This window comes from Berghia stephanieae, chromosome 9 (assembly GCF_034508935.2).
Source record: "Berghia stephanieae isolate SIO BIC M18660-M18661 chromosome 9, UCSD_Bste_1.3, whole genome shotgun sequence".
Lineage (NCBI taxonomy): Eukaryota > Metazoa > Mollusca > Gastropoda > Nudibranchia > Aeolidiidae > Berghia > Berghia stephanieae.
The window spans coordinates 9,908,105-9,935,604 of NC_088368.1; the positions used below are offsets into that span (position 1 = coordinate 9,908,105).

The 27,500-nt window shown below is 36.0% G+C and overlaps 3 protein-coding genes across 8 annotated transcripts in view; 1 reads left to right on the plus strand and 2 right to left on the minus strand.

Moving 5' to 3' along the window:
* Positions 1 to 72: 72 nt before the first annotated feature.
* On the minus strand, positions 73 to 6,005 carry LOC144979299 (uncharacterized). Of its 5 annotated transcripts, XM_078925929.1 has the most exons (4): positions 5,719 to 5,774; positions 4,498 to 4,759; positions 2,491 to 2,558; positions 73 to 1,260 (listed from the first exon to the last, which is right to left on the minus strand). In XM_078925929.1, exons 2-4 carry the CDS (start codon positions 4,558 to 4,560, stop codon positions 1,227 to 1,229), a joined length of 165 nt encoding a protein of 54 aa, XP_078782055.1. In that variant the 5' UTR covers positions 4,561 to 4,759; positions 5,719 to 5,774; the 3' UTR covers positions 73 to 1,226. The 5 variants fall into 5 exon arrangements, with proteins under 5 accessions (XP_078782055.1, XP_078782052.1, XP_078782053.1 ...); XM_078925926.1 differs by lacking the exons at positions 2,491 to 2,558; positions 5,719 to 5,774 and adding an exon at positions 5,884 to 6,004; XM_078925927.1 differs by lacking the exon at positions 2,491 to 2,558 and having other exon boundaries at positions 4,498 to 4,595; positions 5,719 to 5,797.
* Positions 6,006 to 6,687: 682 nt separating this feature from the next.
* On the plus strand, positions 6,688 to 19,227 carry LOC144979648 (uncharacterized). Of its 2 annotated transcripts, none has more exons than XM_078926476.1 (3): positions 6,688 to 6,824; positions 15,409 to 16,564; positions 17,164 to 19,227. In XM_078926476.1, the coding sequence occupies exons 2-3, from the start codon at positions 15,530 to 15,532 to the stop codon at positions 18,808 to 18,810; spliced, it is 2,682 nt and encodes an 893-aa protein (XP_078782602.1). In that variant the 5' UTR covers positions 6,688 to 6,824; positions 15,409 to 15,529; the 3' UTR covers positions 18,811 to 19,227. The 2 variants fall into 2 exon arrangements, with proteins under 2 accessions (XP_078782602.1, XP_078782603.1); XM_078926477.1 differs by lacking the exon at positions 6,688 to 6,824 and adding an exon at positions 11,242 to 11,363.
* Positions 19,228 to 23,659: 4,432 nt separating this feature from the next.
* Positions 23,660 to 27,500, minus strand: part of LOC144979649 (uncharacterized) — a 9,958-nt gene continuing 6,117 nt past the window's right edge. The window contains exon 3 of the mRNA XM_078926478.1: positions 23,660 to 25,574. Within this exon, the coding sequence (XP_078782604.1) occupies positions 24,659 to 25,574 (916 nt within the window). The 3' untranslated portion in view covers positions 23,660 to 24,658. The remainder of the gene's footprint in view (positions 25,575 to 27,500) is intronic.

A 27,500-nucleotide genomic window follows, 5' to 3' on the forward strand; every position in this document is an offset into this window, starting at 1 on the left:
AATTCTACAATAAAATACTAAAATAATGTGTGGATTTTTTTAGTGGCTTTATTTCTCCTCAATTATTGCGAATCCTCAACAAGTATGTAAAATAGAAATATGCTTTGCCATATGGACAAATTAAAAAAAAACCCTATTTTGTTGTGACACAACATTCATTCCACTGGTTTTTACCTGCAGGTTTATCCCTTGATGAGTCCAACAGTTTTCCTTTTTCTCTTTCTTGGAATGGAGTGAAAGATTTTGAAATGTGTAAACTATTTCATAGTTGGTGAAATCTTCTGTGAGAGCGCATCTACTAGGGGGAAGAATGTTGAAAAAAGAATTACACAAGAAACAAAATATGTTTTTTGCCATTGATACTCGTAGAGCTGGATAGTCTGGTATTTTGTGACAAAGATTCTCCGTTACGGCACCAGTAAGGTGTGGACACGAGTTATAGTACGTGTTTAATGCTGGATTGTGGTTCTGATTTTTAAGACACTCACCCCCATATACGTTAATAACATCAACAATGCACTGAAAATGAATATGTGAATCAACTGGAACTACTAAGAGATTCAGGACGTCGAATCTATCTGTAAGGTGATAAAATTCATTCATTGGACTATCCAAACATTTGACGCCGAGCACGAGTGGTTTCAAATCATTACTTACAGTGAGATGGAAACTCGGACTTATACTTTTGACACTTGTATCAAATCCAATAATATTATTGCATTGAACACAGAAAATATTTGCAAAAACTAGACCTGTCCTCGTATCTATGTACGGGATTTTATATTCTAGTTTATCTTCCCTTTTTACATGTTCACAGGCGCTCCTCACTTTGGCATCTTGCCAAGTTTTAGAACAGCTTCTCACAGCCAAATACAAATTCTGTGAGAAGTAATTATTTACGGAAGTGCAGAATGTTCTGTCAAATAAGTCGTGCATGTCATCATATGTGTTATTACTTGAGAGATTCATAAACGTTTCCTCCTTTATCCAATCATCAAAAGGGCAACACGTTCCTCTGAGAGTACAATCTTCGTCACACACACAAGGAAAGCAATATGGATAACCACAGAACGTTTTTTGAGTAACAAGAGTGCCATTTACACATTTCCTGCCACAAAAATAAGAGTGAAAACTTGGCCAATTCTCCATTATCATTGTCTCTTCCCAAGCAGACGAAACTGACACATTCAAAATAATTGTCATAATGATAGGAAAAACAGTTTTTATCATTCCTGACACGAGCTGCATCTTTGGTAATGCCTGTAAAGAATATGTAATGATGATAAACTGGAATAGATGCTTCAATTTGATTTACAAAGACATTTTTTTTTCTTATTTCTTTCCTTTTCAACATTTGCTGAGTAGATTAGTCCTTCAAAGCCATCAAGAATTTATCACGTTTTCTAGAGCGTGCAACCATATCATCTAGGGCTGAATCTTATGATAAAAATTGAATTTCGCACTTAATTCACACAATCGGAGTCTCTGAGTTAGAATATATATCGCATCAAAGCTAGAAAAATAGCTTCTAACTACATACAAGTGTTATGGATAGTTTTATCTTATAATTCTCTAGGCAATCATACTAGTACTAGTATGTATGATAACTTTACTCTAGTGTACCAAATAGAAGGGGCAAGGGGTATATTAATAGAAAGGGGGCGCACTTTGGACTAACTTCAATACAAGGAAGTTGGAGGGGGGGGGGGCGCAATTTGACCAAAGAACGTGTGTAATTTGACCAATCTGTCGAAGGGGGCGGGGGGTGGATGTGCACTTTGGGCATTTTTTGTTTTAGTGACGATTCTTACAGCGACATACGTACAATGCTGTTTTATTCTATAGGATTTCTGTGCCGTTTTTTTCTCTCTTTTTTTAGTTTTATTTTTCATTTTGGTGACTCTTCAATGGCACATTTCGTGATCTAAAATCTAATAGAAGGGGGTTGGGGGTATGGGGAGGTGGGCGTCTATTTGAAACACTAGAGTAGCATTGGATGTTATAAGATATAAATAATCATCAGACTTCACAATATATAAATAATCTCCTTTATATGTATAGAGTTTTAAAAGAGCTGATGGGATTTGTATTCATTTATTCACAATTATCTGCTAATTTGTTTAAATGTGTTTTATATATATATATATATATATATATATATATATATATATATATATATATATATATACTAGTATAAAGCCCGCATTTTCGCGGGGAATGAACTATTTCCATTCGATTTTATATCCACCATTATTTAATGAGGGCAGATTGGTTAACAACGTTGTCTGTGTAAGTTGGTACATCCTCTGTTGATTTTTATGTGTGGCCCAACATGAAGTGTAAGCCGCTATAGCCTCTGACCCGTGACACAGCAACATATAGTTGTCCGTGTATGAAAACAGGTTGTGGTAATAAAATCAACTGCGAAAATAAACCTGAAGTAGCAGACGTGAGCAGAGTTGAAAGATGATCCTGGGATCGAGAACTTACCTTATAGTACAGTACTCTGGTGATCGTGTTTGGTGGCGTTTGGCACCGTTTTTATGCACCTCCACTGACTTTAAATTATAAAAGGAAATCAAATTATCTGTTTATCTATCTGTAAAAAATACATTTCTAATTTTCAAATCTTTCAGTAGAGTTGTGCGCCGTATAAGTTTTTTTATTGACTCAAATGGCACAATGTTCTCCACAAGGCTAGACTATATTTAAGAAAGGATTTTCAATTCCATTGTATTTATCTTCCAACAAAATTCTACAAAATTGCACACCTTTTAAGAAATATCTAGCATTCTGTTTTAATTCGTGCTTCCTTACAAAGGAGCATACTAATTTCCCGCCAACCAATGTTTTGTTTATTCATCTTAACTACGCCACTACCACATTATCTCATTCATCTTTGGTGTTTCATTCATCCTGTTTTGTTGATAAAGGGGAAACCCGAAACGTTCATTTGATCTGTTTTTGTAATTAAATTGAAGCTTACATTCAATTTCACACGATTATTTATTTCTTCGAGCTTCTACATTTACATTAAGTGAATACATTATACTGGGGATGTAGGAGCTTTCGGAATGTCTCCCCTTTACTTTACTTATGGAAAAACAAACATCCTCGCACCTTTACTAAGACTTATGACTAACCCTAATAGAAAAAAAAATATACTCCGATATCGAGCTAACCCTAATAGAAAAAAATGATGACAAATTGAATAAATAAACGCCTGACAAAAGATCAACGGTGAAAATACAAATTTAAAGAATACTAGGGATGTAGGAGCTTTCGGAATGTCTCCCCTTTACTTAACTTATGGAAAAACAAACATCCTAGCACCTTTACTAAGATTTATGACTAACCCTAATAGAAAAAAAAATCCTTCGATCTCGAGCTAATCCTAATAATAGTAAAAAAAGAATCAAAATGGCGACTGAAATACCTGCATGTGATCAAGTGAATAATATCACCATGAATGCCACGATTTGCTGAAAAATGCCAACACACACACACACATGTATACACCACACACAACACACAGACGTACACACGCACACGCACATAAACATACACGCAATTAGAACATACTACTATAGATAGAATGCGTTTGGCCAAGGAGTTCACAACATTGCCATCCGGAAGTATAACGGACCAACACACAAACTCTGTGTAACCATGAACTTTTATAGTTTTGTTAATACAGTTTAGTGAGAACAACTCACAAACGCGGATGGCAAAAACAATAACAAAGGCCTGAGTGACGTCATCTGCATACTATCTATATAACAACACTGATCACCGCTAAATCAACAACACAACGGAAGTAATAATAATACTTGATGTCATAAATAGATGACGCAAACTGACAACTTTTTACAGTGACGAAATTGATTGATTTTGGGACTGTTTAGTGTCGTCGGTACGTATTTTATGATATCTGTGTGACTCAACGAACATTCAAACTGACTTTAGATTATAAAAGGAAATCAAGTTATCTGTTTATCTATCTGTAAAAAATACATTTCTAATTTTCAAATCTTTCAGTAGAGTTGGGCACCGTATCATTTTTTTTATTGACTCAAATAAGCACAATGTTCTCCACAATGCTATATTTTTTAAAGAAAGGATATATATATATATATATATATATATATATATATATATATATATATATATATATATATAACATAGCATAATTAGGGTTGCCTAGGTCAAATGCCTTTAAATACTCTGTGAAAAAAGAAGAAGAAGAAGTGATTACGTCAAAAATTTTCTAGCTCTGATATCATAACTATGCTCATCATTTACATAAAAAGCAATAAAAAAGAAATCAATCAAAGCCTATTCATCAGATTCATATTTTAAGTCATGTCGATTGCTTTTTTGAAATTGTATATAGTTTTGGAGTAGTTAGTTAGGCATTTCAAATTATCGATGTATTTACTGTCCTTTCAATATTAAATGGTAGTATAAGGGAGAGATAAAATATTATTTAATACTTACTGACAGCTTTGAAATTAAGACTTGTGTCAAGCAGGGATGCTTGCTCTCACCATTCCTGTTCATTTCATCATTGCCATTGATTGGCTAATGAAGGAAACCTCCAAAGGAAGAAGAAATGGGATACAGTTGACCCCCTGGACACAGTTGGATGATCTGGATTTTGCAGATGATCTGGCTCTTTTGTCCCACACCCAGGACCAGATGCAAGCAAAAACCACAATTATAAACAGCCTCTCGGAATCAATTGGTCTAAGAATTCACCCTGCAAAGTCAAAGATCTTGAGGAAAGGTACTCGTCAAAGGGAGCAGATCAAAGTAAAAGATCAGGAACTCGAAGATATAGACACTTTCTGCTATCTCGGAAGTATAATTGACAAGGATGGAGGTACGGAAGCAGAGGTGAAAGCACGAATAGGAACGGCACAGGCTGCATTCACATCTTTGAACAGAGTTTGGCGAACTAAAGATATCTCCCTTCGACTATAGCTAAGACTTTTCAACTCAAACGTGAAGTCTGTCCTACTGTATGGATGTGAAACTTGGAACGCATCACAGGCATGTATAAGGAGGGTACAGATTTTCGTAAACAGGTGCATGCGTAAGCTACTCAGAATAAAATGGATGGATAGAATAAAAAAAATGAAGAAGTATGGAATAGAACACAGCAGAAACCAGTGGGAGAGGAAATAGGAAGAAGACGATGGAGGTGGATTGGACACACGCTTAGAAAGAATGACTCAACTATAACAAAGAAAGTATTGGACTGGAACCCTCAGGGCAGAAGATCAAGGGGAAGGCCACGAGGAACATGGAGAAGAATTAAAGAAGCTGATATGCAGAGAAGTGGTAAGACCTGGAATGAGATAAAAAAGTTAGCTCGGGATAGAGAAGGATGGAAACTGTTTGTCTGTGGCCTATACCCTGACCCAGTGTGAAAAGGCAATGATGATGATGATGATGCATGCCCCCCCCCCCCAACCCTTTTAAAGTCTGTTTTACCGCTGAAATAAAATGAACAACCGAATGGTGGTGTGTTATTTCCCTGAAGGATAATAGTTTGGCAGTAATAGTGGTAATAGATCATGTTGTATGGAGTGTAAATATCAATAAAAATAAGCAAGGAAATAATCTTGAATTTACATGCGAGCAATACACACACACACACACACACACATATATATATATATATATATATATATATATATATATAAATGTACATACAACTGTGAGAACAATGAGATATTAAGACACGGACAAGACATGTCAAATGACTGTCGTATTATACAAGATATTGTTTCTACGGTATAAAATTATCTCGTTGGTATTGGATTTTTATCCATATAATTATAAACCAATTGATTTTTACAAAGCAACACACGGACATACCTATGACAACTAACAGTCATGCACAGATTGTCATATCGATATCATCATTACTATTATATCTTTTGGATTCGATTTTAAAAATGTCCTTATCCGTCCTTATAATCCTGAAGCTATTTATTTTCATTAAACAAGTAGCAGTCATGTACTAGATAACACTGTTATTTTTATATAATCACTACTTCATATAATTATCTTATTTGAATACGATTATTATGGCCTAAATTTTCCTGTGTCTATAAATCAATTTCAGTGGCAAATAATTACTATGATAATTTTCTTCACTCATACGCCGGTTATCGGAAGCGTAATTTACAGTAGTGTATCGTATTGTAATTATATTCCAAGTGAGCAGGTGGTGCCAGAATGAATAAATGCTAGGTACTAGTACAAAGTATTGAATAACTCATTCTGAACCAGGACAATTAATTTGTCAATATTCATTTGATCTCCCAAACATTCATCCATTTACATCCATCTTCCACTCGGTCTATCTATCTACCAACTGTCTATCGATTCTTTTGTGTATCTGTCTGTCTCACTGCTTTACTCCCCACCCATCTATCTGTTTATTATATACCTTTCTATCTGTCTCTCATGTGGTCTATCTATCCCTCCATTTAGTCATTTAATGCCTATCCGTCCTCTAATTGTGTATATCCATAAATTAATTATTTATGAGAAAAAGATACTAATTACTAATAAATCATCATCATCATCAACAACAACAACAACAACAACAACAACAACAAAACAACCCCAGAACTTTTAAACCCGCTATTTAAAAAAAGAATAAGTACAAACATCGCCGTATTTGATTTAAGCCCCACTATAAAGCACATAGATATTTTTTGACAAAAAACACCACACACAAACATAAATGACAAAACTACCAACAACAGCAACCATAATACATTACACAAGACAAATTATGACAAACGGAGGCATGCAATAGAAATTTTTTAAAAAACATATTAAAATACCCCTTATCCTTCCCATTGGGGAAATTCGATTCCAGGGTCTATTCCAAGGGAAGACTGGAATAACCCAGGCGTTAGCCGCAGTGCAGCGCCGCAAATTGAGCTAAGGCGAGGTGACTTGCTCAAGGACACACAGGGCAGCGGCGGGTGATCTTACTCGGTACCTTTCGGGTACGAAGGAAAGACCGTACCGCTGAGCCACGCTGTCCCCTAAATGTAATCGAAAGTAAAATGTGTCAGCCGGAATAATAGATCGATAGTTTTTGTTGTAAAAAAAAAAACAAAACAAAAACAACAACAAACCCACATCATCATCATATCTTGTCGCGCCAGTGAGTCAGCCAGTCCCGGGCAGTCTGGTTGCATTCCCTCAGGTCAGCATTGGTGCAGTGAGGTCCCAGCGAGCATTCGGACAGGATGTGGTCCATGGTCTGTCTGGGGTGACCGCATGGGCATTCAGTGCCCGGTGAGATTTTCCATTTAAAGAGGTTGGTGGCGGTGTTTCCCACCTTTGCTCTAGCTCTGTTCAGCGCCACCCATTCTTTTCTCTTGAGGTCTGTGCCTGCTGGGAGCTTTTCTGTTGGGGGCTGGAGGGCATCGTTTGCTGTCTTGTCCCATTCTACCCATTTGTCCAGGCGGAAGAATGCTGAGTGGTCTGGGTGAAGGCTCTCTACTGTGAGGAAGCTTTTTCTTGATTTGAGCCTGCTTTTGGGGCAATTGTGGTCATGAAGGGGGTGTCTCTGGTCCATTTCCTGTTTGTATTTTTGTATTTGGGCATGAGCTTCCCTCCGGATGTGTGGTGGGGCTATTCCTGCTGCACGGTAGACCAGTGGTAATGGTGTTGCTCTCAGCTGGCCCGTTATGATCCGGCAGGCGTTGTTGAGCTCGGGGTCTAGCTTGGAGGCATGGCATGATCGGGCCCATACAGCTGAGCAGTACTCCGCAGTTGAGTAGCTGAGGGCCAATGCTGTGGTCCTTAGAGTTTTAGGGTCAGTTCCCCAGTTCATGTTTGCCAGCTTTCCAAGGAGGGCATTACGCGTGGACACTTTTGCCTTGGTCTTCCTCACGTGTTCTCTGAAGGACAGAGTCCGATCAAGCGTCACTCCGAGGTACACTGGGTGGTAGTTGTACTCTAATGTCTGGCCATTCCACTTGATGTTAAGTTTTTTGTGGGCTTGGTGGTTGTTGAGGTGAAATGCACACACTTGTGTTTTCCCTGGGTTGGCGTTCAGCGAGTTTTTAGTGTAGTACTTTGTAAGGGTGTCTAGGGCATTTGTCAGTCTGCTCTCGATTGGTTGGAAGGACACATCCTGTGTTGCGAGGCATAGGTCATCAGCATATATGAATCGGCGGATATTTGGGAACTCAGGCTGATCATTTGTATATATGTTGAAAAGTGTTGGAGCTAGCACTGATCCTTGGGGAAGACCATTCTTCTGGGTGCGCCACCTGCTCTTCCGGCCATCCATTTCAACAAAGAAGCGCCTGTTTTCGAGAAGTGACTGGATAATATTTACAATTTTCTTATTCTTTATCATTTTAGCCACTTTGAGGAGTAGGATCTTGTGATTCACTGTGTCATAGGCTGCAGTGAGGTCGACGAAGACTGTGCCAGTGACCCGTTTTGTCTCAAACCCATCTTCTATGAATTGTGTAAGGTTAAGAAGTTGACCACATGTTGACCGTCCTGGTCGGAATCCAGCCTGGTCTGGAGACAGTTGTTCGTCTAGACTGGGTGACATGCGGGACATAACCATTCGCTCAAATAGCTTGTATGCGATGCACAGGAGGGAAATCGGGCGATAGCTTTTCTTGGATTTTGGATCTTTCCCCGGTTTCAGTAGGGCGACTACTCTTGCTTTCCTCCATGCACTTGGCAGCCTGTTTGTCCTTGCGCATACATTGAAGAGGTCCAATAGCCAGGATAGGGTTCTCGGGCCAAAGTGTTGAATCATCTCAGTTGTGATTCCATCCAGTCCAGATGCTTTTCCTGCCTTCAGATGGGACAATGCCTCTAGTAGCTCCTCCAGGGTAAAAGAGTCAAGATGATCTTCACTATCCTTGAGGGCTTTGTCCATTTCACGTTTCAGGGCTTTTAGTTGGCCTCGTGCTTTCTTGGCTGATTTCCCATTCAGTAGAAGCTGATGTGCTACTTGGTCAGGTGTTACTGCAGCCACTCTTGTCTGGGTATTTTTGTCATTATTCAGTTTTGAAATTGTAGTCCAGGCCTTTTTGCTGTTTAGGGTCATATTGGTGGAGGTTATTAATTCCTTCCATCTTTCCAATCTTTCATCGGCTATCATTGATGTGAGTTCTTCACCCAGTTCTAGGGTTTCTTCACTGAAAGTATCCACCTTGTATGATTCAATGTATCTTTCATATAGTTTCTTGCTTTCATCTTGGAGACATGGAATATAACTTTTTCGGCATCCTCTGGGGATGTTTTTCTTTGCAACTTTCCATATGAGTGTTCTAAAGTCGTCGTATCTCTGTGGGTCACTTTTTATATTGGTGATCTTATTGTCTAAATCTTTAGTAAAGTTTTCCCAATTTGCTTTTCTAAAATTGAATCGTGGTATCGCATTTGATTCGAGGGCTTTAACAGCTGGTTTGATGCTGATGGTAATAGGCCTGTGTTGAGATTTTGGTATAGGCTCACCTACAGTCCTTTCAAAGTTTGAGAAGTGTTGAGAGGATATGAATGCCAGGTCCGGATTGTAACCTTTCTTCCACCGGGCACTCATAAAGGTTTTCTTGTCTTTGGGGTTATGGAGGATTGTGAGGTCATTGCCGGCCGCCCATTCCTCAACAGCATCTCCGTCAAGGTTATTTTGCTCATATCCCCATATAGTGTTATGGCTGTTAAAATCTCCAATGATCAGAGTTGGTTTTCTATCGGATAGATTCATTTGGGGCCACTTGAATGGGGTTAATGGAGGTTTGTACACAGATATGATGGTAATCAGTGTTGTTTCTACTCTGAGAATCTCAATGTCATTTTCTGAGTGATCATCGCTTTTCAGTATGGTAGATTTTTCTCGAGTGTACATGGCACTTCCATATTTTGGGTGTTCGTGGTGTATTACTAGTTGCATGCCAGGTATGCAAGGTGGTTTTGAGTCTTTGTGGGTTTCCTGTAAGCAAATTATATCTGCTTTTAGCTCTGTCAGTATCTTGCATTTGGTATGGGAGATTCCTTCTGTGTTGAAACTTACAACATTGAAGTTTTCCATTGTCTGGGCCGAGGGGCTATCCTTTTACCGCCCAATTTATTCTCTCTGGTCGCGTAGTGTAGCAATCAGTCTCCTTCAGAGAAGGATTACAGGAGCACGACGTGAACGTTTGCTACTTGCTCCCACAAACCCACACACACTTGCTTACTATTAACTCTCTCTCTCTCTCTCTCTCTCTCTCTCTCTCTCTCTCTCTCTCTCTCTTCCTTTCTTTCTTTCTTTTTTTTTTCTCTCTCCCCTCCCTCTCTCTCATCTTTGTTTGTCTCACTCTCCTCTCTCTCTCTCTCTCTCTCTCTCTCTCTCTCTCTCTCTCTCTCACGGTCTTTCTTTATTTCATTTTCGCTCCATCTCTTTCTATCTTTCTATCACTCTTCCTCTCTCCTTCTCATTCTCCATCATTCTCTCTGTCTTTCTCTCTTCCACTTCAACACACACACACACAACACACACACACACAACTCACACACACATAAATTAATACACAATAATTTTGACCAATCATCGTGCTTGAAGGCAGATTGTATGGACTCCATTCTAACGATCTCGCCTTAAAATTGTGTTGTGTAAAAAATGATCCAAAAAGAAACCATCAACAAACAACAACAAAGAAACAAACAAACAAAAATAATAAAATACAAAAAGAAAAAGCAATACTAAAAGAAAATAACAAGGCCATAAAACTACGTGTTTAGATCTCTCTCTCTCTCACACACTCTCTCTCTCTCTCTCTCTCTCTCTCTCTCTCTCTCTCTCTCTCTCTTGAAATTTCAATACACACACATCCCATCTCGAAAACAGTCAGGGTAGAATTATCGATTTAAGTGGCCTATCCTACTAAAACAGTCACTGGAATATTGGATATTTAATTATGTATTATTCCAAAACGTCACGATACTTGTCATTGCCAAACACGATGTTAAAATGTATTGGATTTTGTTCTCTCAGACTCAACAGGACACCTGAGACAATTCTATTCCTTGGAAATCAATTAATTGAAAGTATTCTTCCTTACTTTGAAAATACCAAAGGTGGAAGACTGAACGATAATTTATCTGTAATTATATCTTCTTTGATCTTTCATCATATCAGCTTTCGTGTTGTTTTGAAGTCTAGGTGACGCTACTCATAATTTGTTCAATGTTAGACATGTTCGTGTCTTTTCTATCACAATTATTCTTTGGCAGAATCTACAAGTCTTCAACTCCAGTGTTGGAGAATTTGAACAAGTGACTTTCTCTTCCCGATGAGAGCGAAAGCTCGAAACAATATTGTATAAGTTGATTATAATTACACTTTATATATATATATATATATATATATATATATATATATATATATATATATATATATATATATATATATACATATATATTGTATATATATATATATACACACACACACACACACACACAATATATATATATATATATATATATATATATATATATAAAGGAAGAGTGATAAGTGATATATGAATAAAAATTAAAAGGAAAACTAATTCGGTAAAAATTGGCCAAATTACAAATACTTTCTCTCTGTTCCTCTCTTTCTCTCATTCTCACTCTCTTTCTTCCTCTCTCACTCTCTCTCTCTCTCTCATATCTCTCTCTCTCTCTCTCTCTCTCTTTATTTCTTTCTTTCTATATCTCCCCCATCGATATTTCTTTTTTATTGTGTTTATATATATATATATATATATATATATATATATATATATATATATATATATATATATATATATATATCTTAACAGGGTAGGTAGGAGGTCAATAATAACACTATCACTGTCGGGCGGTACGGTCTTTGCTTCTTACCCGAAAGGTACCGACTTCTATCACCCGCCGCTGCTCTGTGTGGCCTTGTGCAAGTCACCTCACCCTAGCTCAATTTGCGGCGCTTCACTGCGGCTAACGCCTGTGTTATTCCAGGCTTCCCTTGGAATAGACCCTAGAGACAAATTCCCCCTATGGGATGAATACATTATGTGTTAACCTGTTATTGTGTGAGGATATTCTATTGATTTATTTCAAAGTATTTTTGTTTCAACCATGAGATTAATTACTTATCTCTTCTCTTGAACCTTCTTATCTCGTTCTATGCCACTGCTATTACCACTGCTATCTATCTTTTTAAATTAAAACTTTGTTACTATCTGTCGGGTTGCCCGGATCTTAAGCTTTATCTATAATAGAATACAGAGAGGCACCAGCGACTTCTGTATCTGGGAAAAAATTCTTTACTTCTATTTCTCTTCTTACTTGCCATTTCTACAGATCGCGACAATCATCATCATCATCATCATCATCATCATCATCATCATCATCATCATCATCATCATCATCATCATCATCATCATCACATCATTATCTGGTAGAGTCCTAATAGACTTATATGCAGCTTAAGACACTGGAAAGGCGAACTGGTGTAAAAGTTTCAAAAATGAATCCTTGTAGAATGACGCTTAAACTGATGTTTACCATGACTGGCACACGACACTTTCATTTCATATTAAGAGGAAACAAAAGCAAAACACGAACAATTAAAAACGAGGTACCACAGGGATCAGTATTAGCACCAACTTTCTTCAATATTTATATCACCCACATGACAAATTGCGAAACATTCAAAATTGGATATGCTGACGACTGGGGGTTAGCCTATCACTCGAAAAATCGGAAAGAGATTGAAGTTCTAAACAAAGACACCACTCGCCTGAAACAATACTTCGATAAGTGGTACATAAAAATTAACACCACCAAATAACTGCAAATAAAATCGCAAAAAGAAACAGCCTAGTGAGAAAACTCGCAGGTGCAAAATGGGGAGCCTCACCAAGGGTACTGAGAACGTCTGCTTTGGCACTGTGCTACAGTGTTGGAGAATACTGTGCCCCTGTTTGGTTAAGGAACCACATGTAAATCGCATTGACATCCGAGTAAGAGAATCAATGCGAATACTAACGGGATGTCTCAAGTCAACTCCAACTCAGTGGCTCCCAACACTGAGCGGCATTGCACCGGCAAGTCTTAGACGACAAGACGCTAATCAAGGATGCTTGCAAGAATTTATGAAGCCTCGGATAACATCCCTATTAAAATAATCAAAAAGGGAGCACCTACAACAACAAGGCTCAAATCAAAACAATTTTTCCAAAAAAAAAAAAAACAACAAAAATGGTAGACTTCAGCGTGGAAGAGAACTGGAGGGAAATAGGGAACAGGGAAATACCAAAAGGAGGAAACATCATGAAAGATCCCACCAAAAGAATGCCTGTATTCCACAATGCCAGGAAATAATGGTTTCCTAAAATCGCCTCTAAACAGGACACGGCATAACTAAATCAAATATGTGCAGATTGAAATTCGGGAACAGCGATGCCTGCCGGAAATGTCAGGCAGCTCCAGAGACCAGCGATCACATCGTCCTCCATTGCCCAGTAACTAAACTTGAAGGTGGCTACGAAACGGTTCTTAGGGCGGAGGAAGACATTGGAAACTGGGTTAACGAAATGAAATTTGGAGGTGTAGCCATGCGCTACTACTACTACTACTACTACTACTACTACTACTACTACTACTACTACTACTACTACTACTACTACTACTACTACTACTACTACTACTACTACTACTACTACTACTACTACTACTACTACTACTATTACTACTACTACTACTACTTACTACTACTACTACTACTACTACTACTACTACTACTACTACTACTACAACTACATCATCATCATCATCATCATCATCATCATCATCATCATTACCGAATTCATCGTAATTGTCATTACCATTATATGATCATTATTGTAGTTATTATTATTATTATTATTATTATTATTATTATTATTATTATTATTATTATTATTATTATCATCATCATCATCATCATCATCATCATCATCATCATCATCATCATCATCATCATCATCATCATCATCATCATCCATCATCATCATCATCATCATCATCATCATCATCATCATCATCATCATTATCATTATTATTATTATTATTATTATTATTATTATTATTATTATTATTATTATTATTATTATTATTATTATTATTATTATTATCATCATCATCATTATTATTATTATTATTATTATTATTATTATTATTATTATTATTATTATTATTATTATTATTATTATTATTATTATTATTATTATTATTATTATTATTATTATTATTATTATTATTATTATTATCATCGTATCGTTTTAGAGCTATTAAGGTTCTAAAAACCTTAAAATGATCTTTGTAAGTTTTATGTATAGATACATTTTATCATTTATGTAATTATTATACAGTGTCAACTAATTGATGGCATTGAGAATTAAATTTCTGCTACAGAAATAAGTGTCATATTCAATATTCGTAGTAGAATTTACTATCTTTACATTCACTTGGCATGTCCGACTTGTATATTCGAGAGTTTCAAATAATTGTTATACAAAAGACAATAATATCCAATGTCATGTAACATTATTCGTCAAAATACAATACTATAATGTTGGTAAGATATATTTCAATGGCATTCTTAAAATTATTAAGTGAATTAAATTCTTTTCTCAAACTTTAAACATTGTCACAGTCCTTTAAATTAGATAATTTTTCCTTATAGCCAAATTAAATCTTTCAACAAATATCTTAAACTTACTCCCGTGGTGTTTTCCCCCAGGTGTTTCTAACATGCGAATAGTAAATAAAATCATTATAATCTATTTGTTAGAACCATGCACGAGTCTTATTATTATTATTATTATTATTATTATTATTATTATTATTATTATTATTATTATTATTATTATTATTATTATTATTATTATTATTATTATTATTTTTATTGACTGAATCGAATTTTAGTCCCTTTTATTTTACATTTTTTGTTTGTTATTGTTGTATGTTTTGTTGTTTGTTCTTTGTTTGTTGATAGTTTTGTTTTTAATTCGTTTATATAAATGGCTGCAGTAGAAAGAAGGGGAAGAAAGGAGGTAGAAAGAGTAGGGGTGTGAGTAAAACATCGAAGATGTAGAAGGTTTGCTAGATAGACTCGAGTATTACAATTCGTTGAAATGGATCTATTATGTCATGCTACATTCATGTATTTGTTATGGGGTCTGTGGTCAAGTGGTATCACACTTGGACCTGGACCCGCAGGACATTGGTTAGAGTGCTACTCTGGGGACTTAATGTCTAATGCTTGGAAGAGGCTCAGTTTTTGCATTTGCTAACCATACTCGTGTATAAAATGAATTTCTGTTTTAGTTTAGAGGAAATAATATAAATATCGTCTTTCAGGCTTCATATCTTGTTCTGCATGTTAAGTTTTGCTGTTGGATGGGGGCTCTTTGGAGCACATGATGAACGTTCATTGAAATGGTATTAACATTCTTTGGAATAAAATAGATAGACACCAACCATGAACATTATATTCTGTCTGCTTATCCAAATGGCAACCTGCCAAATTGATCCTTTTCTCTGGCAATCCTACGATGTAAACTTGACGATGATCTCATTCAACTGGCCAGATATCTACTCTCATTACTGTGGCTTCTCGTGTATCCATGGGGCCTTGGTGTTTACGGAGACTGACGCGAAGTGTAAAAGCCCGGAATGTTCTCCTTGTGAATGTAACAAGGATTGCATACTGAGGGGGACGTGTTGCTCATCTTTCTATTCAATTCAAAACAATACAACTCAGGAAATTATCAACGAAATACGAGTAGATGATATCTTCACTAGAGTAACGTGTGAATTAGCAGTCGTTGATGGCTACAAATTGGGGTTATTGTCAGTGTCAAAATGTCCCGATTCTTGGAAAGATAATGACATACGTCATCAATGTGAAAACCCTGGGCTTGATTCAATAGCTTCTGTAACATTCCTGAATGATATAAAAACTGGCCTGGCATTCAGGAATATATTTTGTGTAATGTGTAATGGCATAGATCCATACCAAAAAACATTAAGCTCCTCTTATTCTCATGAGGCTAAAATTGATTACCTTATTGAAATCACGAGTGTCCAACCCATGCCCTTTGTGGTCAACTGTAACGTCTATGATGATTATTTCCACATGACAAATCGACTACAATTCTACAAATCTGTCATGGAAGACAAGCAATGTACTCTCGGATTCGGTGAAAGCAGAAACGTTCTGAAGTGTTCGTATCAAAACGTTAAAGATAAGTCTGACTTCGATTCCTGCCCAGTCGATTCGAATCAAATGCTTCAAGATCTTTGTCAAAATCTTCCAGCACTTCCTGCTTTACGAATAGGTGGCTCAAAAAATATATTTTGCTATTTGTGTAACGGTAACGAGTTGATAAACAACAGTGGATGTGCTTTTAACGATGAAATCCCTGGCTTTAAACTGCTGTTCAACCCAACTGGAGAGACATTTAAAAATACGGAAATGAAAATGTGTGAAAGAGATCAACTCACTGTCAATGCTGTAAGTTTACTTTCTTGATTTTGTTGCTTTCATTTTAAAAAACTCGTATGCAAACACACATACACACAAACATATTTATACACACACACACACATACACACACATATTCAGCCACAAATACACATTCACACATATACACATATCTGCAAAGTAAAGGAATGATGAGTCTTTCACCTCTTCCAGTATGTCCTTATTGGTTCTGTGTTTTGATATCGACTAAGTAGTTAAATATGAGTCGCATTTCGACAAAAATCCATAAAGATTTGAAATACTGTTTATGAAACAGAGAAAAGAATACAAGAAAAACAAAACACCCTAAAAAAGCTGCTGGGGATCGATCTTAAGACCTGATTACAAATGCAGCAAGAATGTAGCACTCAAAAATCACTTTAATATCCTGACGTCTTCAAGACTTCTCAAGTTGTTTTTGAGGCCAAAACAAGATAGATCGTTTAAGTGTTCTTGTTTTTTTTTTAGTGTTGTGTATTTGATTTTTTGTTGTTGCTTTATTTTTAGCTGTGTTTCTTTGTTTGTTTTTTGTTTTGCTTTTTACTTCTCTTCTTATTTTGTTGTTTATTTTTATTGAATTTTCTTTCCAGGTTGATTGCCTGTCTTTATCATGCCCAGTCGGTAAAGTGTCCAAGAACGAATACCTGTCATGTGAAACGGCCATTGATGAAATCAGAGGATTATTTTACCACTTTAATATTATACTTTGTCCGGAGACCGAAGTTAAAAAATCTTCACTTGAGAGATTTTCTCATTATAGTCACGAGTTGTTTTTAAGTTTTATACAATTTGATGCTTTAAATTACTACATTCATGTGTCAACGTGTCTTTCACACGAAGACTCTTTACAAAACGATCAGGAAATTGAGTTTAACGGATACATCCGGGCACCCGATACGTTGTCAAGAGATAATTTTGAGAAAAAGATTACCGATTTGTTTTTGAGGACCCCTTGGATAATATCAATCACAGATGAGAACGATGACGAATACAATATATCACTAAGTACAATCTGTCTTGGTAAAGAGACATGTGATTTCTATCGTTCAAAGTCAAAATCAATAGACTGTAATTATTTTAAGAAATGGATGCAAACTGATAGAATTAATTTTCCAACCGATGATAAAATTCTAGACGTATCACCTACATTAACATGTCCGTATATTACCACTGAATTTCCAAGATTATCAGTGATAGGAAATGGGACATTGCAAATATCCCTACGATTAAATAATCGAGAGTTTGACCTGGTTTGGAAATCAAACAAAATGTTCTTAAAAGATGGTAAGATTCAAATATGTTCACAATTTTATAATGACCTCATTGAGGAACTCATAAAAATGCAATTGTTTGCTGATGAAACAATTTTACTCATAAATTATTACTTAGATATTGTGTGCATTCTTCTGTCAAGCGGATTTCTCTCGGCGTCCATTGTGACTTATTTGCTGTTTCCGTCCTTACGCACTGTTCCTGGACTAAACACACTGTGCTTGTGCTTTTGTCTTCTTACAGCACAGTTGTCACTTCTCGTCACAATGGTTTTTGGCAGAGGGGGTTTTCTGAATAAAATACACTGTGTTGTACACGGAGTGATTCTACACTACAGCTGGGTTGCATCTTTTACTTGGATGAACACATGCTGCATACATATGTATCGGGTGTTTCGCGGGAAAATCACTGGATCCAAACTGAAACATTTCATGTGGAATTGTTTTTACTCTTTTGGATTTCCCTTGTTTGCGGTAACCAGCATGATTATTATAACTATGGTGATTACACACGGCAATTCTATGGCCTACGACAAACATACGTGTTTTCTGGACACGAATACATCCATTCTTACTCTGATAATGGGTTTATTATTTCCTCTTTTGTTGACAATGTTATTTAATTGCATTTTATTTGTCGCGACACTGAGGGAAATCAGAGGAGTTCATCGATTGAGAAAAGAAAACAAGAATAAACAAGGCATTGTGACATATGTAAAACTATCGTCTATCACAGGCATCTCATGTCTCGTCACAGCAGCTGCCATCCAGGTCAACAATCCGATTGTCTCTCTTATCGCCAGCCCCCTGGCAGGTTTACAGGGAGTCTATATCTTCTTCTCATTTACCGCAAATACTCGTGTATCTAAACTCTATTTTAATTTAATAGCAGGTATCATTACTCATTTTCGACTCAAACGGTCTTCTATTGAAATGCCAACACCAAAATCCAAAGAGAGTATCTGAGAATCATCAAAACTAATGTCCATCTTCAATCCAGATGTTAAGTTTGCAATTCTCGTAAATTGCAGAATGAAAAGTTGTTTCGAACCAAATTGAAGAATTTCAACAAATTTACAATCAGCTAAATACACGTTTTGGTGCTGCGAAAAGACTTGGTATCTCTGGCTTCATTATTTGTCTTTTGTTTTGCTTTGGTTTTTACTTTGTTTTTGATAGTCGTTGTATGTTTTTTTTTTTCATTTTGTTGCATCTGTTTGTCATTGTTTCTTAGTCCATTTTGTTGTGTTATGTTATAACAAAATAAACATTTAAATATTGTTGAGAATATATGTTCCCAACTTATAAAAATATTTTAGAACTGAGTTACTGATCGAGATTCAATGAAATTATTTGTTTAAATAAAAAGACTCTTAACGCGCACCTTTCTCGATTTAAGTCCAATATTATACGTGAGAATTGCCCGCCAAGTCAGGACTGCAGGGTATTGCTTCGCTTTTATGAGTTATCGCCCTTGAAACTTCAATAAATGCAATTATTATTATTTAACATTACGCATTTTAATTACAGGCTTAAACCTGATGACATTTCTGTCTATAACGCGACCACCAACCTGATCCCACAGGTGCTCAATCAAAGAAAGACCAGGATACTTGACTCAAAAGTTTCTCCCTCTAAGAGTTACAACAGATCGTTGCCACATGGGCCGTGCGTTGTCTTGTTGGAAGATGTTAGGGTATTCATGTTGCTCCGTCATTTTTGATTTCACTGCCTGGATAGATTGCCATGGAATTTTAGTTTGATACCATCAGAAGCTGCTGCAGCTCTCAAAAAGGAATAGGATACAGTTTGTCAATGAGGCCAGAGGTGATCATAAATGCAGGGACATTTTGATAAATGGTAGGAATTTAATTGGCTCTTTTCAATTAAACATTAGTAATTTTTATCATTGGAACATGTATTATAATCATATCTGCTTGTATTCGGCTAGAAAAAAGAACTGTTACTTCTCGAAAAAATTACTTGCGTTTTCTTTTTTGTCAAACAGCACACCAGTTTAAAAAATGGCGTGTCATTTATTTTGCTAAAAATAGAATCAAATGTGTATCTCTGGTTCATACCAACATAATATGTAAACAGCTTCAAACATTTGAGAGAATAAATGGTGTAACTGATGATGTAGACGTGAGACAAATAAACAAGAAACTGGACTGTACAAACAAAATATCATTGCTAGGATAACCAGCCTTTCAAGAAAACACATGTTCCTCACAACAAGGACCAAGGATTATAGATATTATTTTGTAATTTAAGATTCTAATAACTGTGATATATTACTTCTTAAACGTCGATTGTAGCAGATAACTGATATTGTATGGTTGTTTATGAATTATGAATCCTTACTTTATCCGTTGTCAGTTACAGTTCAAATATCAACTCAGTGATTCACCAAACACGAATGTAATCAAACCAACAACGCAGTGTTATAACAGTAACAAGTGTTATCAAACCAACGACGCAGTGTTATAACATTAACAAGTGTTATCAAATCAACAACGCAGTGTTAAAACATAAACAAGTGTTATCAAATCAATAACGCAGTGTTATAACATTAATAAGTGTTATCAAACCAACGACGCAGTGTTATAACATTAACAAGTGTTATCAAATCAATAACGCAGTGTTATAACATTAACAAGTGTTATCAAACCAACGACGCAATGTTATAACATAACAAGTGTTATCAAACCAACGACGCAGTGTTATAACATTAACAAGTGTTATCAAATCAATAACGCAGTGTTATAACATTAACAAGTGTTATCAAATCAACAACGCAGTGTTATAACATTAACAAGTGTTATCAAATCAACAGCGCGGTAATACAACGTTAACAACTATCATAAAATCAACAAGGCAGTGATACAGCATTAACAAATACTCGTATTATTAAACCAACAAGACGGTGATAAATAAATAGAAAAAGCTATCAAATCACTAACACAGTGAAGCAACATTTATGCTCTATAGAAAATTTCAGTCTTTAACCACTTTCTAAAAGTAAGTGAATTTTCACAATTTTTTGTTTCAATACTGATGGAGTTCTACAATCGCGGGGCATGGTGATCAACAGATTTCGTATAAAAAAACTAAAGAATTTTGGGTTCGCCTAGGAGATTTGGGTTTAACAGAGCTTAAATTCCAACTGGGTTCATCAAGTTGGATAAGTTCTTGAAGGTAAACAATCGGAGACTTGTTTAAGCAATTGAAAACGTGGGTAAGTATTTTATATTCATTCTAAACTTTACAGGTAACAAGTGTAGTTCCTCCAAAATTGGGGTAATATGCTCGCGGTTTTTATATAACGTTACCAATGGAGCTGCTTTATTTTGTATTTTTGGAGTCGATTAATGACATTATTATCACAACCATGGAACAAGCTATTGTAACAGCCAAGGTGACTAAAAAGCACAGAGACCACCACAAGTTTAGTAGTAAAAATATCCAGAAGCCTTCTAAAAACACCAAAAGATCTAAGAGATGAAGTGAGTAGAAAAGTGCCAGAAGACAATAGAGAATAAAAAAAATTTTCGCGGCGGTGGTGGGGTTTGAACCTGCGACCTTATTGGTACGACAACTCCGCCTGGAGGTGAGAGCGTGGCTCTACCGTGTGAGCTATCCACGAATACAAAAAATATTCGTATCAAACTCAGGTCATTTCTAGAGCTCTCTCTCACCCACTTCTGGAGACCGCCGGTTCGCTCGCCACACAACCATCGCGAAGTTACTTGACCAGCAATTAAGCTTAATAGCCAATATTCTCAACACAAACATATAACATAGAAACGATTGAGACATTGAGTATGCTCCGGTATATGGGGTGAATTTTTAATTCAGAAAAGTGAGTGGCGCAGGCACTTATGTTTGTAACAACAAGAGATAAAGTGAGTAGAAAAGTGCCAGAAGACAATAGAGATTAAAAAAATAGATCTAAGATAAAGACTGCAGTATCTACGAGGGTGAGTCGAAAAGTAATGGGACATTTCTCCTACTCAGTTCATATCTTTTTTGTATAACGTCATATTTGGCTCAATTAAACTTGCATATTTAAACCAAAAGTTACAAATATCAATTTTGTCCAATTTTAAAGAAGTTATGGCAGTTCAAAATGGCTGCTCCTACGAATGTCCATCAGCGACAGTAAGATAATGAATTTCTTGTTTTGAAGAAGTAACCTCTAATAACATTTTAAACGCCTAGAAAAACTCAGGCATTTTGTTCGTCATTTAGAAGAAATTAAGATGCAATCCAACACCTAACCTGAAACCCCTTCAACCATGTCTATATCTGACAAATCTTGTGATGGTCGCTGTCATGGTCTCAAGTGAGTAAAGAGCTACTCGACTATGCATAAAGATATGTAGAATGAGGCCCCAGAATTTACTAATTACTTTAAATGAAAAAAAATTAACGATTTTTTAAAGATGAAATAAAAAGAAAGATGAAATTTAATTAAATGAGATAAATAGTGATTGTGGCAGTTACAAATAGAAATGTGAATATATTACGTAACTTATGATGATATAATGTCAGGTTCGTAAGGTTACGTTTCCAGGCAGTTGAAAGGCGTGGATTATATATTCCTCCGATAACGGGCTCAGGCTCGTAGGGTTCCACTTCCAGGCAGTTGGGACGGGGTTATTTAGATATTTCTTCGACAGCAGGCTCAGGTTTGATCCTTAATGCGTTGAGGATTACACAGTCAAAGGTAAAAGCTCCGGCGTCTTGATGGTGGAGATAAAATATCCACAAAGTACCAAAAGAAAAAAATCTCCAAATATATTAATGTATGAGGTATAGAGCGGCTGGCCGTCATGCATTGATTGTAGAGAGAAGTGAGTGTAGAATGTTAGACCTATCAGCTTTTATATTAAGTGGCTACGTGACAGAATGTAGAACGAAAAGTATTCACTAATTAGAAATTAATTCGAGGGAAGGCTATAAAAGGAAAGACGATCTAATATTAGAAGGTAAAGTTTATCTAAGCCTACCGAAATATAACTAGAGTGAGATGAATTCAGTTCTTAATAAAATAAAATGTAATAAAATAATTGTGAACAACCTTTGCTGTGACATTCGCCGTCCAGGCAGTGTAAACTGAATCAGCGAATCAAATAAAGACAGAAGCATTGATCAGATCTGATAGAACTTCTCTTGATGAGATAGCAGGTACAAATAGACATTCATGCTATTGAAAGCAAAAATTTGTCGAGTTCAACCGGATATTTAGATGGAACGAGTATTGTTTTTTTTTCATGAAAATGTCCTTCCACACATACGTGTTAGGAAAAGGGAGATAATCGGTGGACAACGCTGTCTCACCCTCGTATTTACAAGAAGTGACACATTCAGACTTCAATCTTTGAGATCCACTGAATGAGGCAACGAGGGAACATCGCTTTGAAGAAAATAAAAAAGCAAAGACTTAAATGAAAAATTGGTTTAAAATTCAGTCAACTCAGTTTTATGAGGACAAAATGCATGGCCTTATAAATATGTGGACTGTAGCAGACAGGGTCAGACAAAAAGATCATAGTTATTAACCAGTTAATTGTCGAAATCTGGAAAGACACGTATTAAAAATTTGGCCAGAAAACTCTTCCTTCAAATATCAATTGATTTAATTGACTCATCTTGGAAAAAACTTTCAAACCTTGTACAAGTTGTGGCTTCGCGGAGTTCCAGGTTTCAGATCTTTTGGCAAGATGAGGGTTGTTTAAATTAATTGATATTTGAATGTCGAGTTTTCTGGTCAAATTGTTAAAAATAAACATTGTATCAGTACTCAAGGCTGTTGGTTTGGAATATGATGCAGTTTTATTTAAAATCTACATTGATATTATATTGAATACATTCTCAGTTGCGGTCAGGATACGAGGATTTGTAGTGAAATGTCAATTTATGAACTCTTGGGCCAACTCAATATCACTGGAAGACAACAGGGTAAAATCAACTCGTTCCATCGGTAAAAGAGAAGAGAGAGGCTGTCATTGTATACTATGGATAAGGTGAAATGAAACCAAAACTCCATCGATAACAATTACCAAAAGAAATATGCGATGTCATTCCAACACCAGCATCAGAGAAGTGGATATAAGAAAACACCAAAAAAATGCCAAAATTTAAAAATCCTGATCCGAAATTCCCGGGTCCAAGCCTACGTGCCGTCAGTTTATTCGTATATTTTATATTAGAAAGGCACCTTAACAAAGGTGTGATCCAAACAACTTAGTTTGTAAGAAATTGATGCTTCCATCCAAATGTCATGTGATTTCTTGTTGCTGTGCCTGGCAAGCCATTGACACGGATGCCTTGTTTTACGTTGATCCTATAGAATGAGTCTCGGGATATTCAATCAACATGCAATTTTGAAAATTACGCCAGTAATCGAATATCTTATTAAATCTAGTCGAATAAAGATTTTAGTGGTTTTGTTTCTGACACAAAAATGTAATATAACGTATATTTGGCCCATGATCTTAATTGATTAGGGCAAATTGACTTTCTTCGTGTATTGTGTCTTGCATTTTGTGAAACTGTCAGACTATGAGTTGAAGCTGGTTACGATCCAAATCTTATGTTAGAATCTACACATGTTTTTCAATAAAGACGAGTAAAATGTTTAATTTAGATGTCAAAGAAACAAAGATGTATCAATTTATATTGCAGATGGTCTCACTTACAAAAATAACTTTGGACACCCTTGTTTCAATTCTTTTTTATATTATATCATATTGGAAATAGTTTCTAGAAAAATAATACAATTATCTGAGTTTATGATGAAATGTCAAAGCTAGTCGAAAAAGAAATATTTTGCATCTTTTGCATGGCGATTTCTTGCAAAACAATAGACGCGAAATCTACGACTCAGATAATGCTCTGGAATGTTGTAAAAAATTGTCATGGTGTTTCCATCAACTTGAGATGTTGCCATGACATCAACGTAATCTGCAAGCGAATTTCCATGGTATTCAAAGGAAAATTTCATTTTCATCGGAATTTCCCCAACTGCTCTGCATGAAAATGTCCTTGTGGAGTTTTGATGGAAAGTTTCTTCAAAACCGCGCCGATCAATTTGGGGATAAATTCCGTAACTGTTTTGGATATAAATAGAAAGTTTCCGATGCTCTTCTGATTTACCCCTCTCCCCACGGGCAGAGCAGGTGATGATTTTTCGTGGGACTTTTGCGTGTTTCCAGAGAATCAGCATTGACAGCACAGTTGTCTTTTCTTCCTCATTGTACGTGATATTCTTCTCTAAGTAAAGATCTTCAACATTGTCCAAGCGCACTTTGTTTGCACCACCTTCCTCACTTACTGAAATGCTTATGTCGAGATTTTCATTCGAACCTTTTACTTTGCACACAATGCCAAGAGTTTTGTCTATGCTTTTTATTTTAAATGACTCGATAGCGATAAGACCAGAGGTATAAACCTTCAATTCCTGAGTCTTGCTTTTGCCCCTACGATTCACAACTGTACATTTATATCGTCCCTCAATTTCAATGGTAGCTGCACCAAGATCGACTTCAGCGATAGCTTTGCGTGGTAGAACAATTGAAGTGGGCTGAATGTTTCTCTTGACAGACTCGGGTACAGTCAAATAGATTGAAGAGATTTCTCTCCCAAACGCCTTGCATTTCAATTTGCAGTTTCTGTTGTGACTAGAAATTGCTCCAATTATTTCTTCTTTCCCGTCACATGTAAATCTAAAGGGAAAAAAGAAATAAAAATATTTTGCGAGTTGCTTTGCGTTGCCAGTTACGATATACAAAATGTTCTCTCAAATATACAATTTAACATAACATATCATAACATAACATAGCATGGCAAAAGGCTCAATTTAGGATGTCTTTGTTATAAAAGTACAGACAGATTTATCAATAATATCCCCAATAAATCATTAAACAAATGACTTAGACTAAATTACTGGTCATATTGAAATATTAGGTAATACAACTGGCGGTCAACCAAAGTTTTAAAACATTTTTAAACAACATATCATCATTTAATTTAAAAAGATCACAAACCCTTTTAAATTCTATGATGTGCTACAGAAATGATACAGACAACAAGCAGTCTACAGTATGAGTAACTTAATTACACAATACCTGAAGTAAAAGATAGTTTAACTCCAATCAAGATATAAGAGCGAGAGATATGTTACGTTAATCAACATGATTGCAATTATACGACGATCATGAAATTTAACTTTGTCTCTGGGGTATGACTAAGCCATATAACTCAAGACTTAGGCTTAGGCTTAGTCATCAGTGTCAATCCTCAACACCAGGCTTCAAACAATACGTTAAAGGTGAAACACGAAAAGACAAAACATTGGACCCGTGATATTGTAACATTAATAACGTTTTTAAATAAGTTCAGAACAAGCCATTGAAACATCTGACCACAACATAGTTCAATTAATACCAACGTACGTGGCACGTTTGAAACAACAAAAACCTACCGTAAAATTCAATATGATCTGGTCAACAGACGCCATTGAGAAACCGCGGTTCTGTTTTTATTGTACGACATGGGAAGAACTAGTCACAAACAAAGAAGACAAAAATGAATGGACATACACTATAAATGGATATATCAATTTAGGTATCGAATTGGGTATATAAATGCAGGAAATCAAAATATACCCAAAAATTAAGCCCTCGGTGACGAAGAAGTTAAGAGCAGTATTCGAAACGTGCCTTTAAATGTGATGACCATAATAAAAGACTACAGACATTATTAAAAGAAATAAAGATGGTATACAAAAATAAAATGGAAGAAAAACTTAAAGCAGGTAATCCAATGACAGCTTGGTCAATGATTCGAGAGATTGGAGGAATCGATATCACATCGGGAAACAAAAAGATTACACAAGGTGCAATAAGCATAGAAGGACCGAACAATTTCTACAGACGTTTAGACATCAATAATAATACCGATATTAACATCGATATCGGAAGACAGTCATTTAGCTGTAACCAACACCATCATAAGCAACCTATCATTCATGAAGAGGAGGTGAAAAGTGTTTTTAATAACTTCGACACAAGAAAGGCCCGAGGCCCAGATGTAAGTTGTGGCCGTGTATTAAAAGAATGTAAATTTAAATCATTTGAAATTAACGAAAAAAACATTGATCACAATGTATATCTCGCTAATAAGATATGTAATTTCCTTTGGTATTGATATGTGGTATGGTAACTGTGGGATGAAAGAGAAGAATAAAATCCTACATATAATAAATATCGCTGGGAAAATCGTTGGATGTAATTTTTAAAGCATCTGAACTCTACCATAAAAGAATCTTCAGAAAAAGCAAATTCTATACTTACCCAAGCATCCCACCCCTACATCATTTATTTAAGTTGTTACCATATGGTAGACGCTCGGAGGTATCAACTAGAACTAACAGATACAAAATTTATTTTATACCCACAGCAGTAAGGGTAGTAAATTTAATGAAGTATTGTATATAAAATCTTATCTGTTATTAGACATTGTCTGATTTTAGAATATTGATTGTTTTCTCTCTCTCTCTCTCTCTCTCTCTCTCTCCCTCCCTCTCCCTCTCTCTCTCTATCTCTTTCCCTCTTTTCTCTCTCCCTCTATCTCTCTCTGCGTGTGTGTGT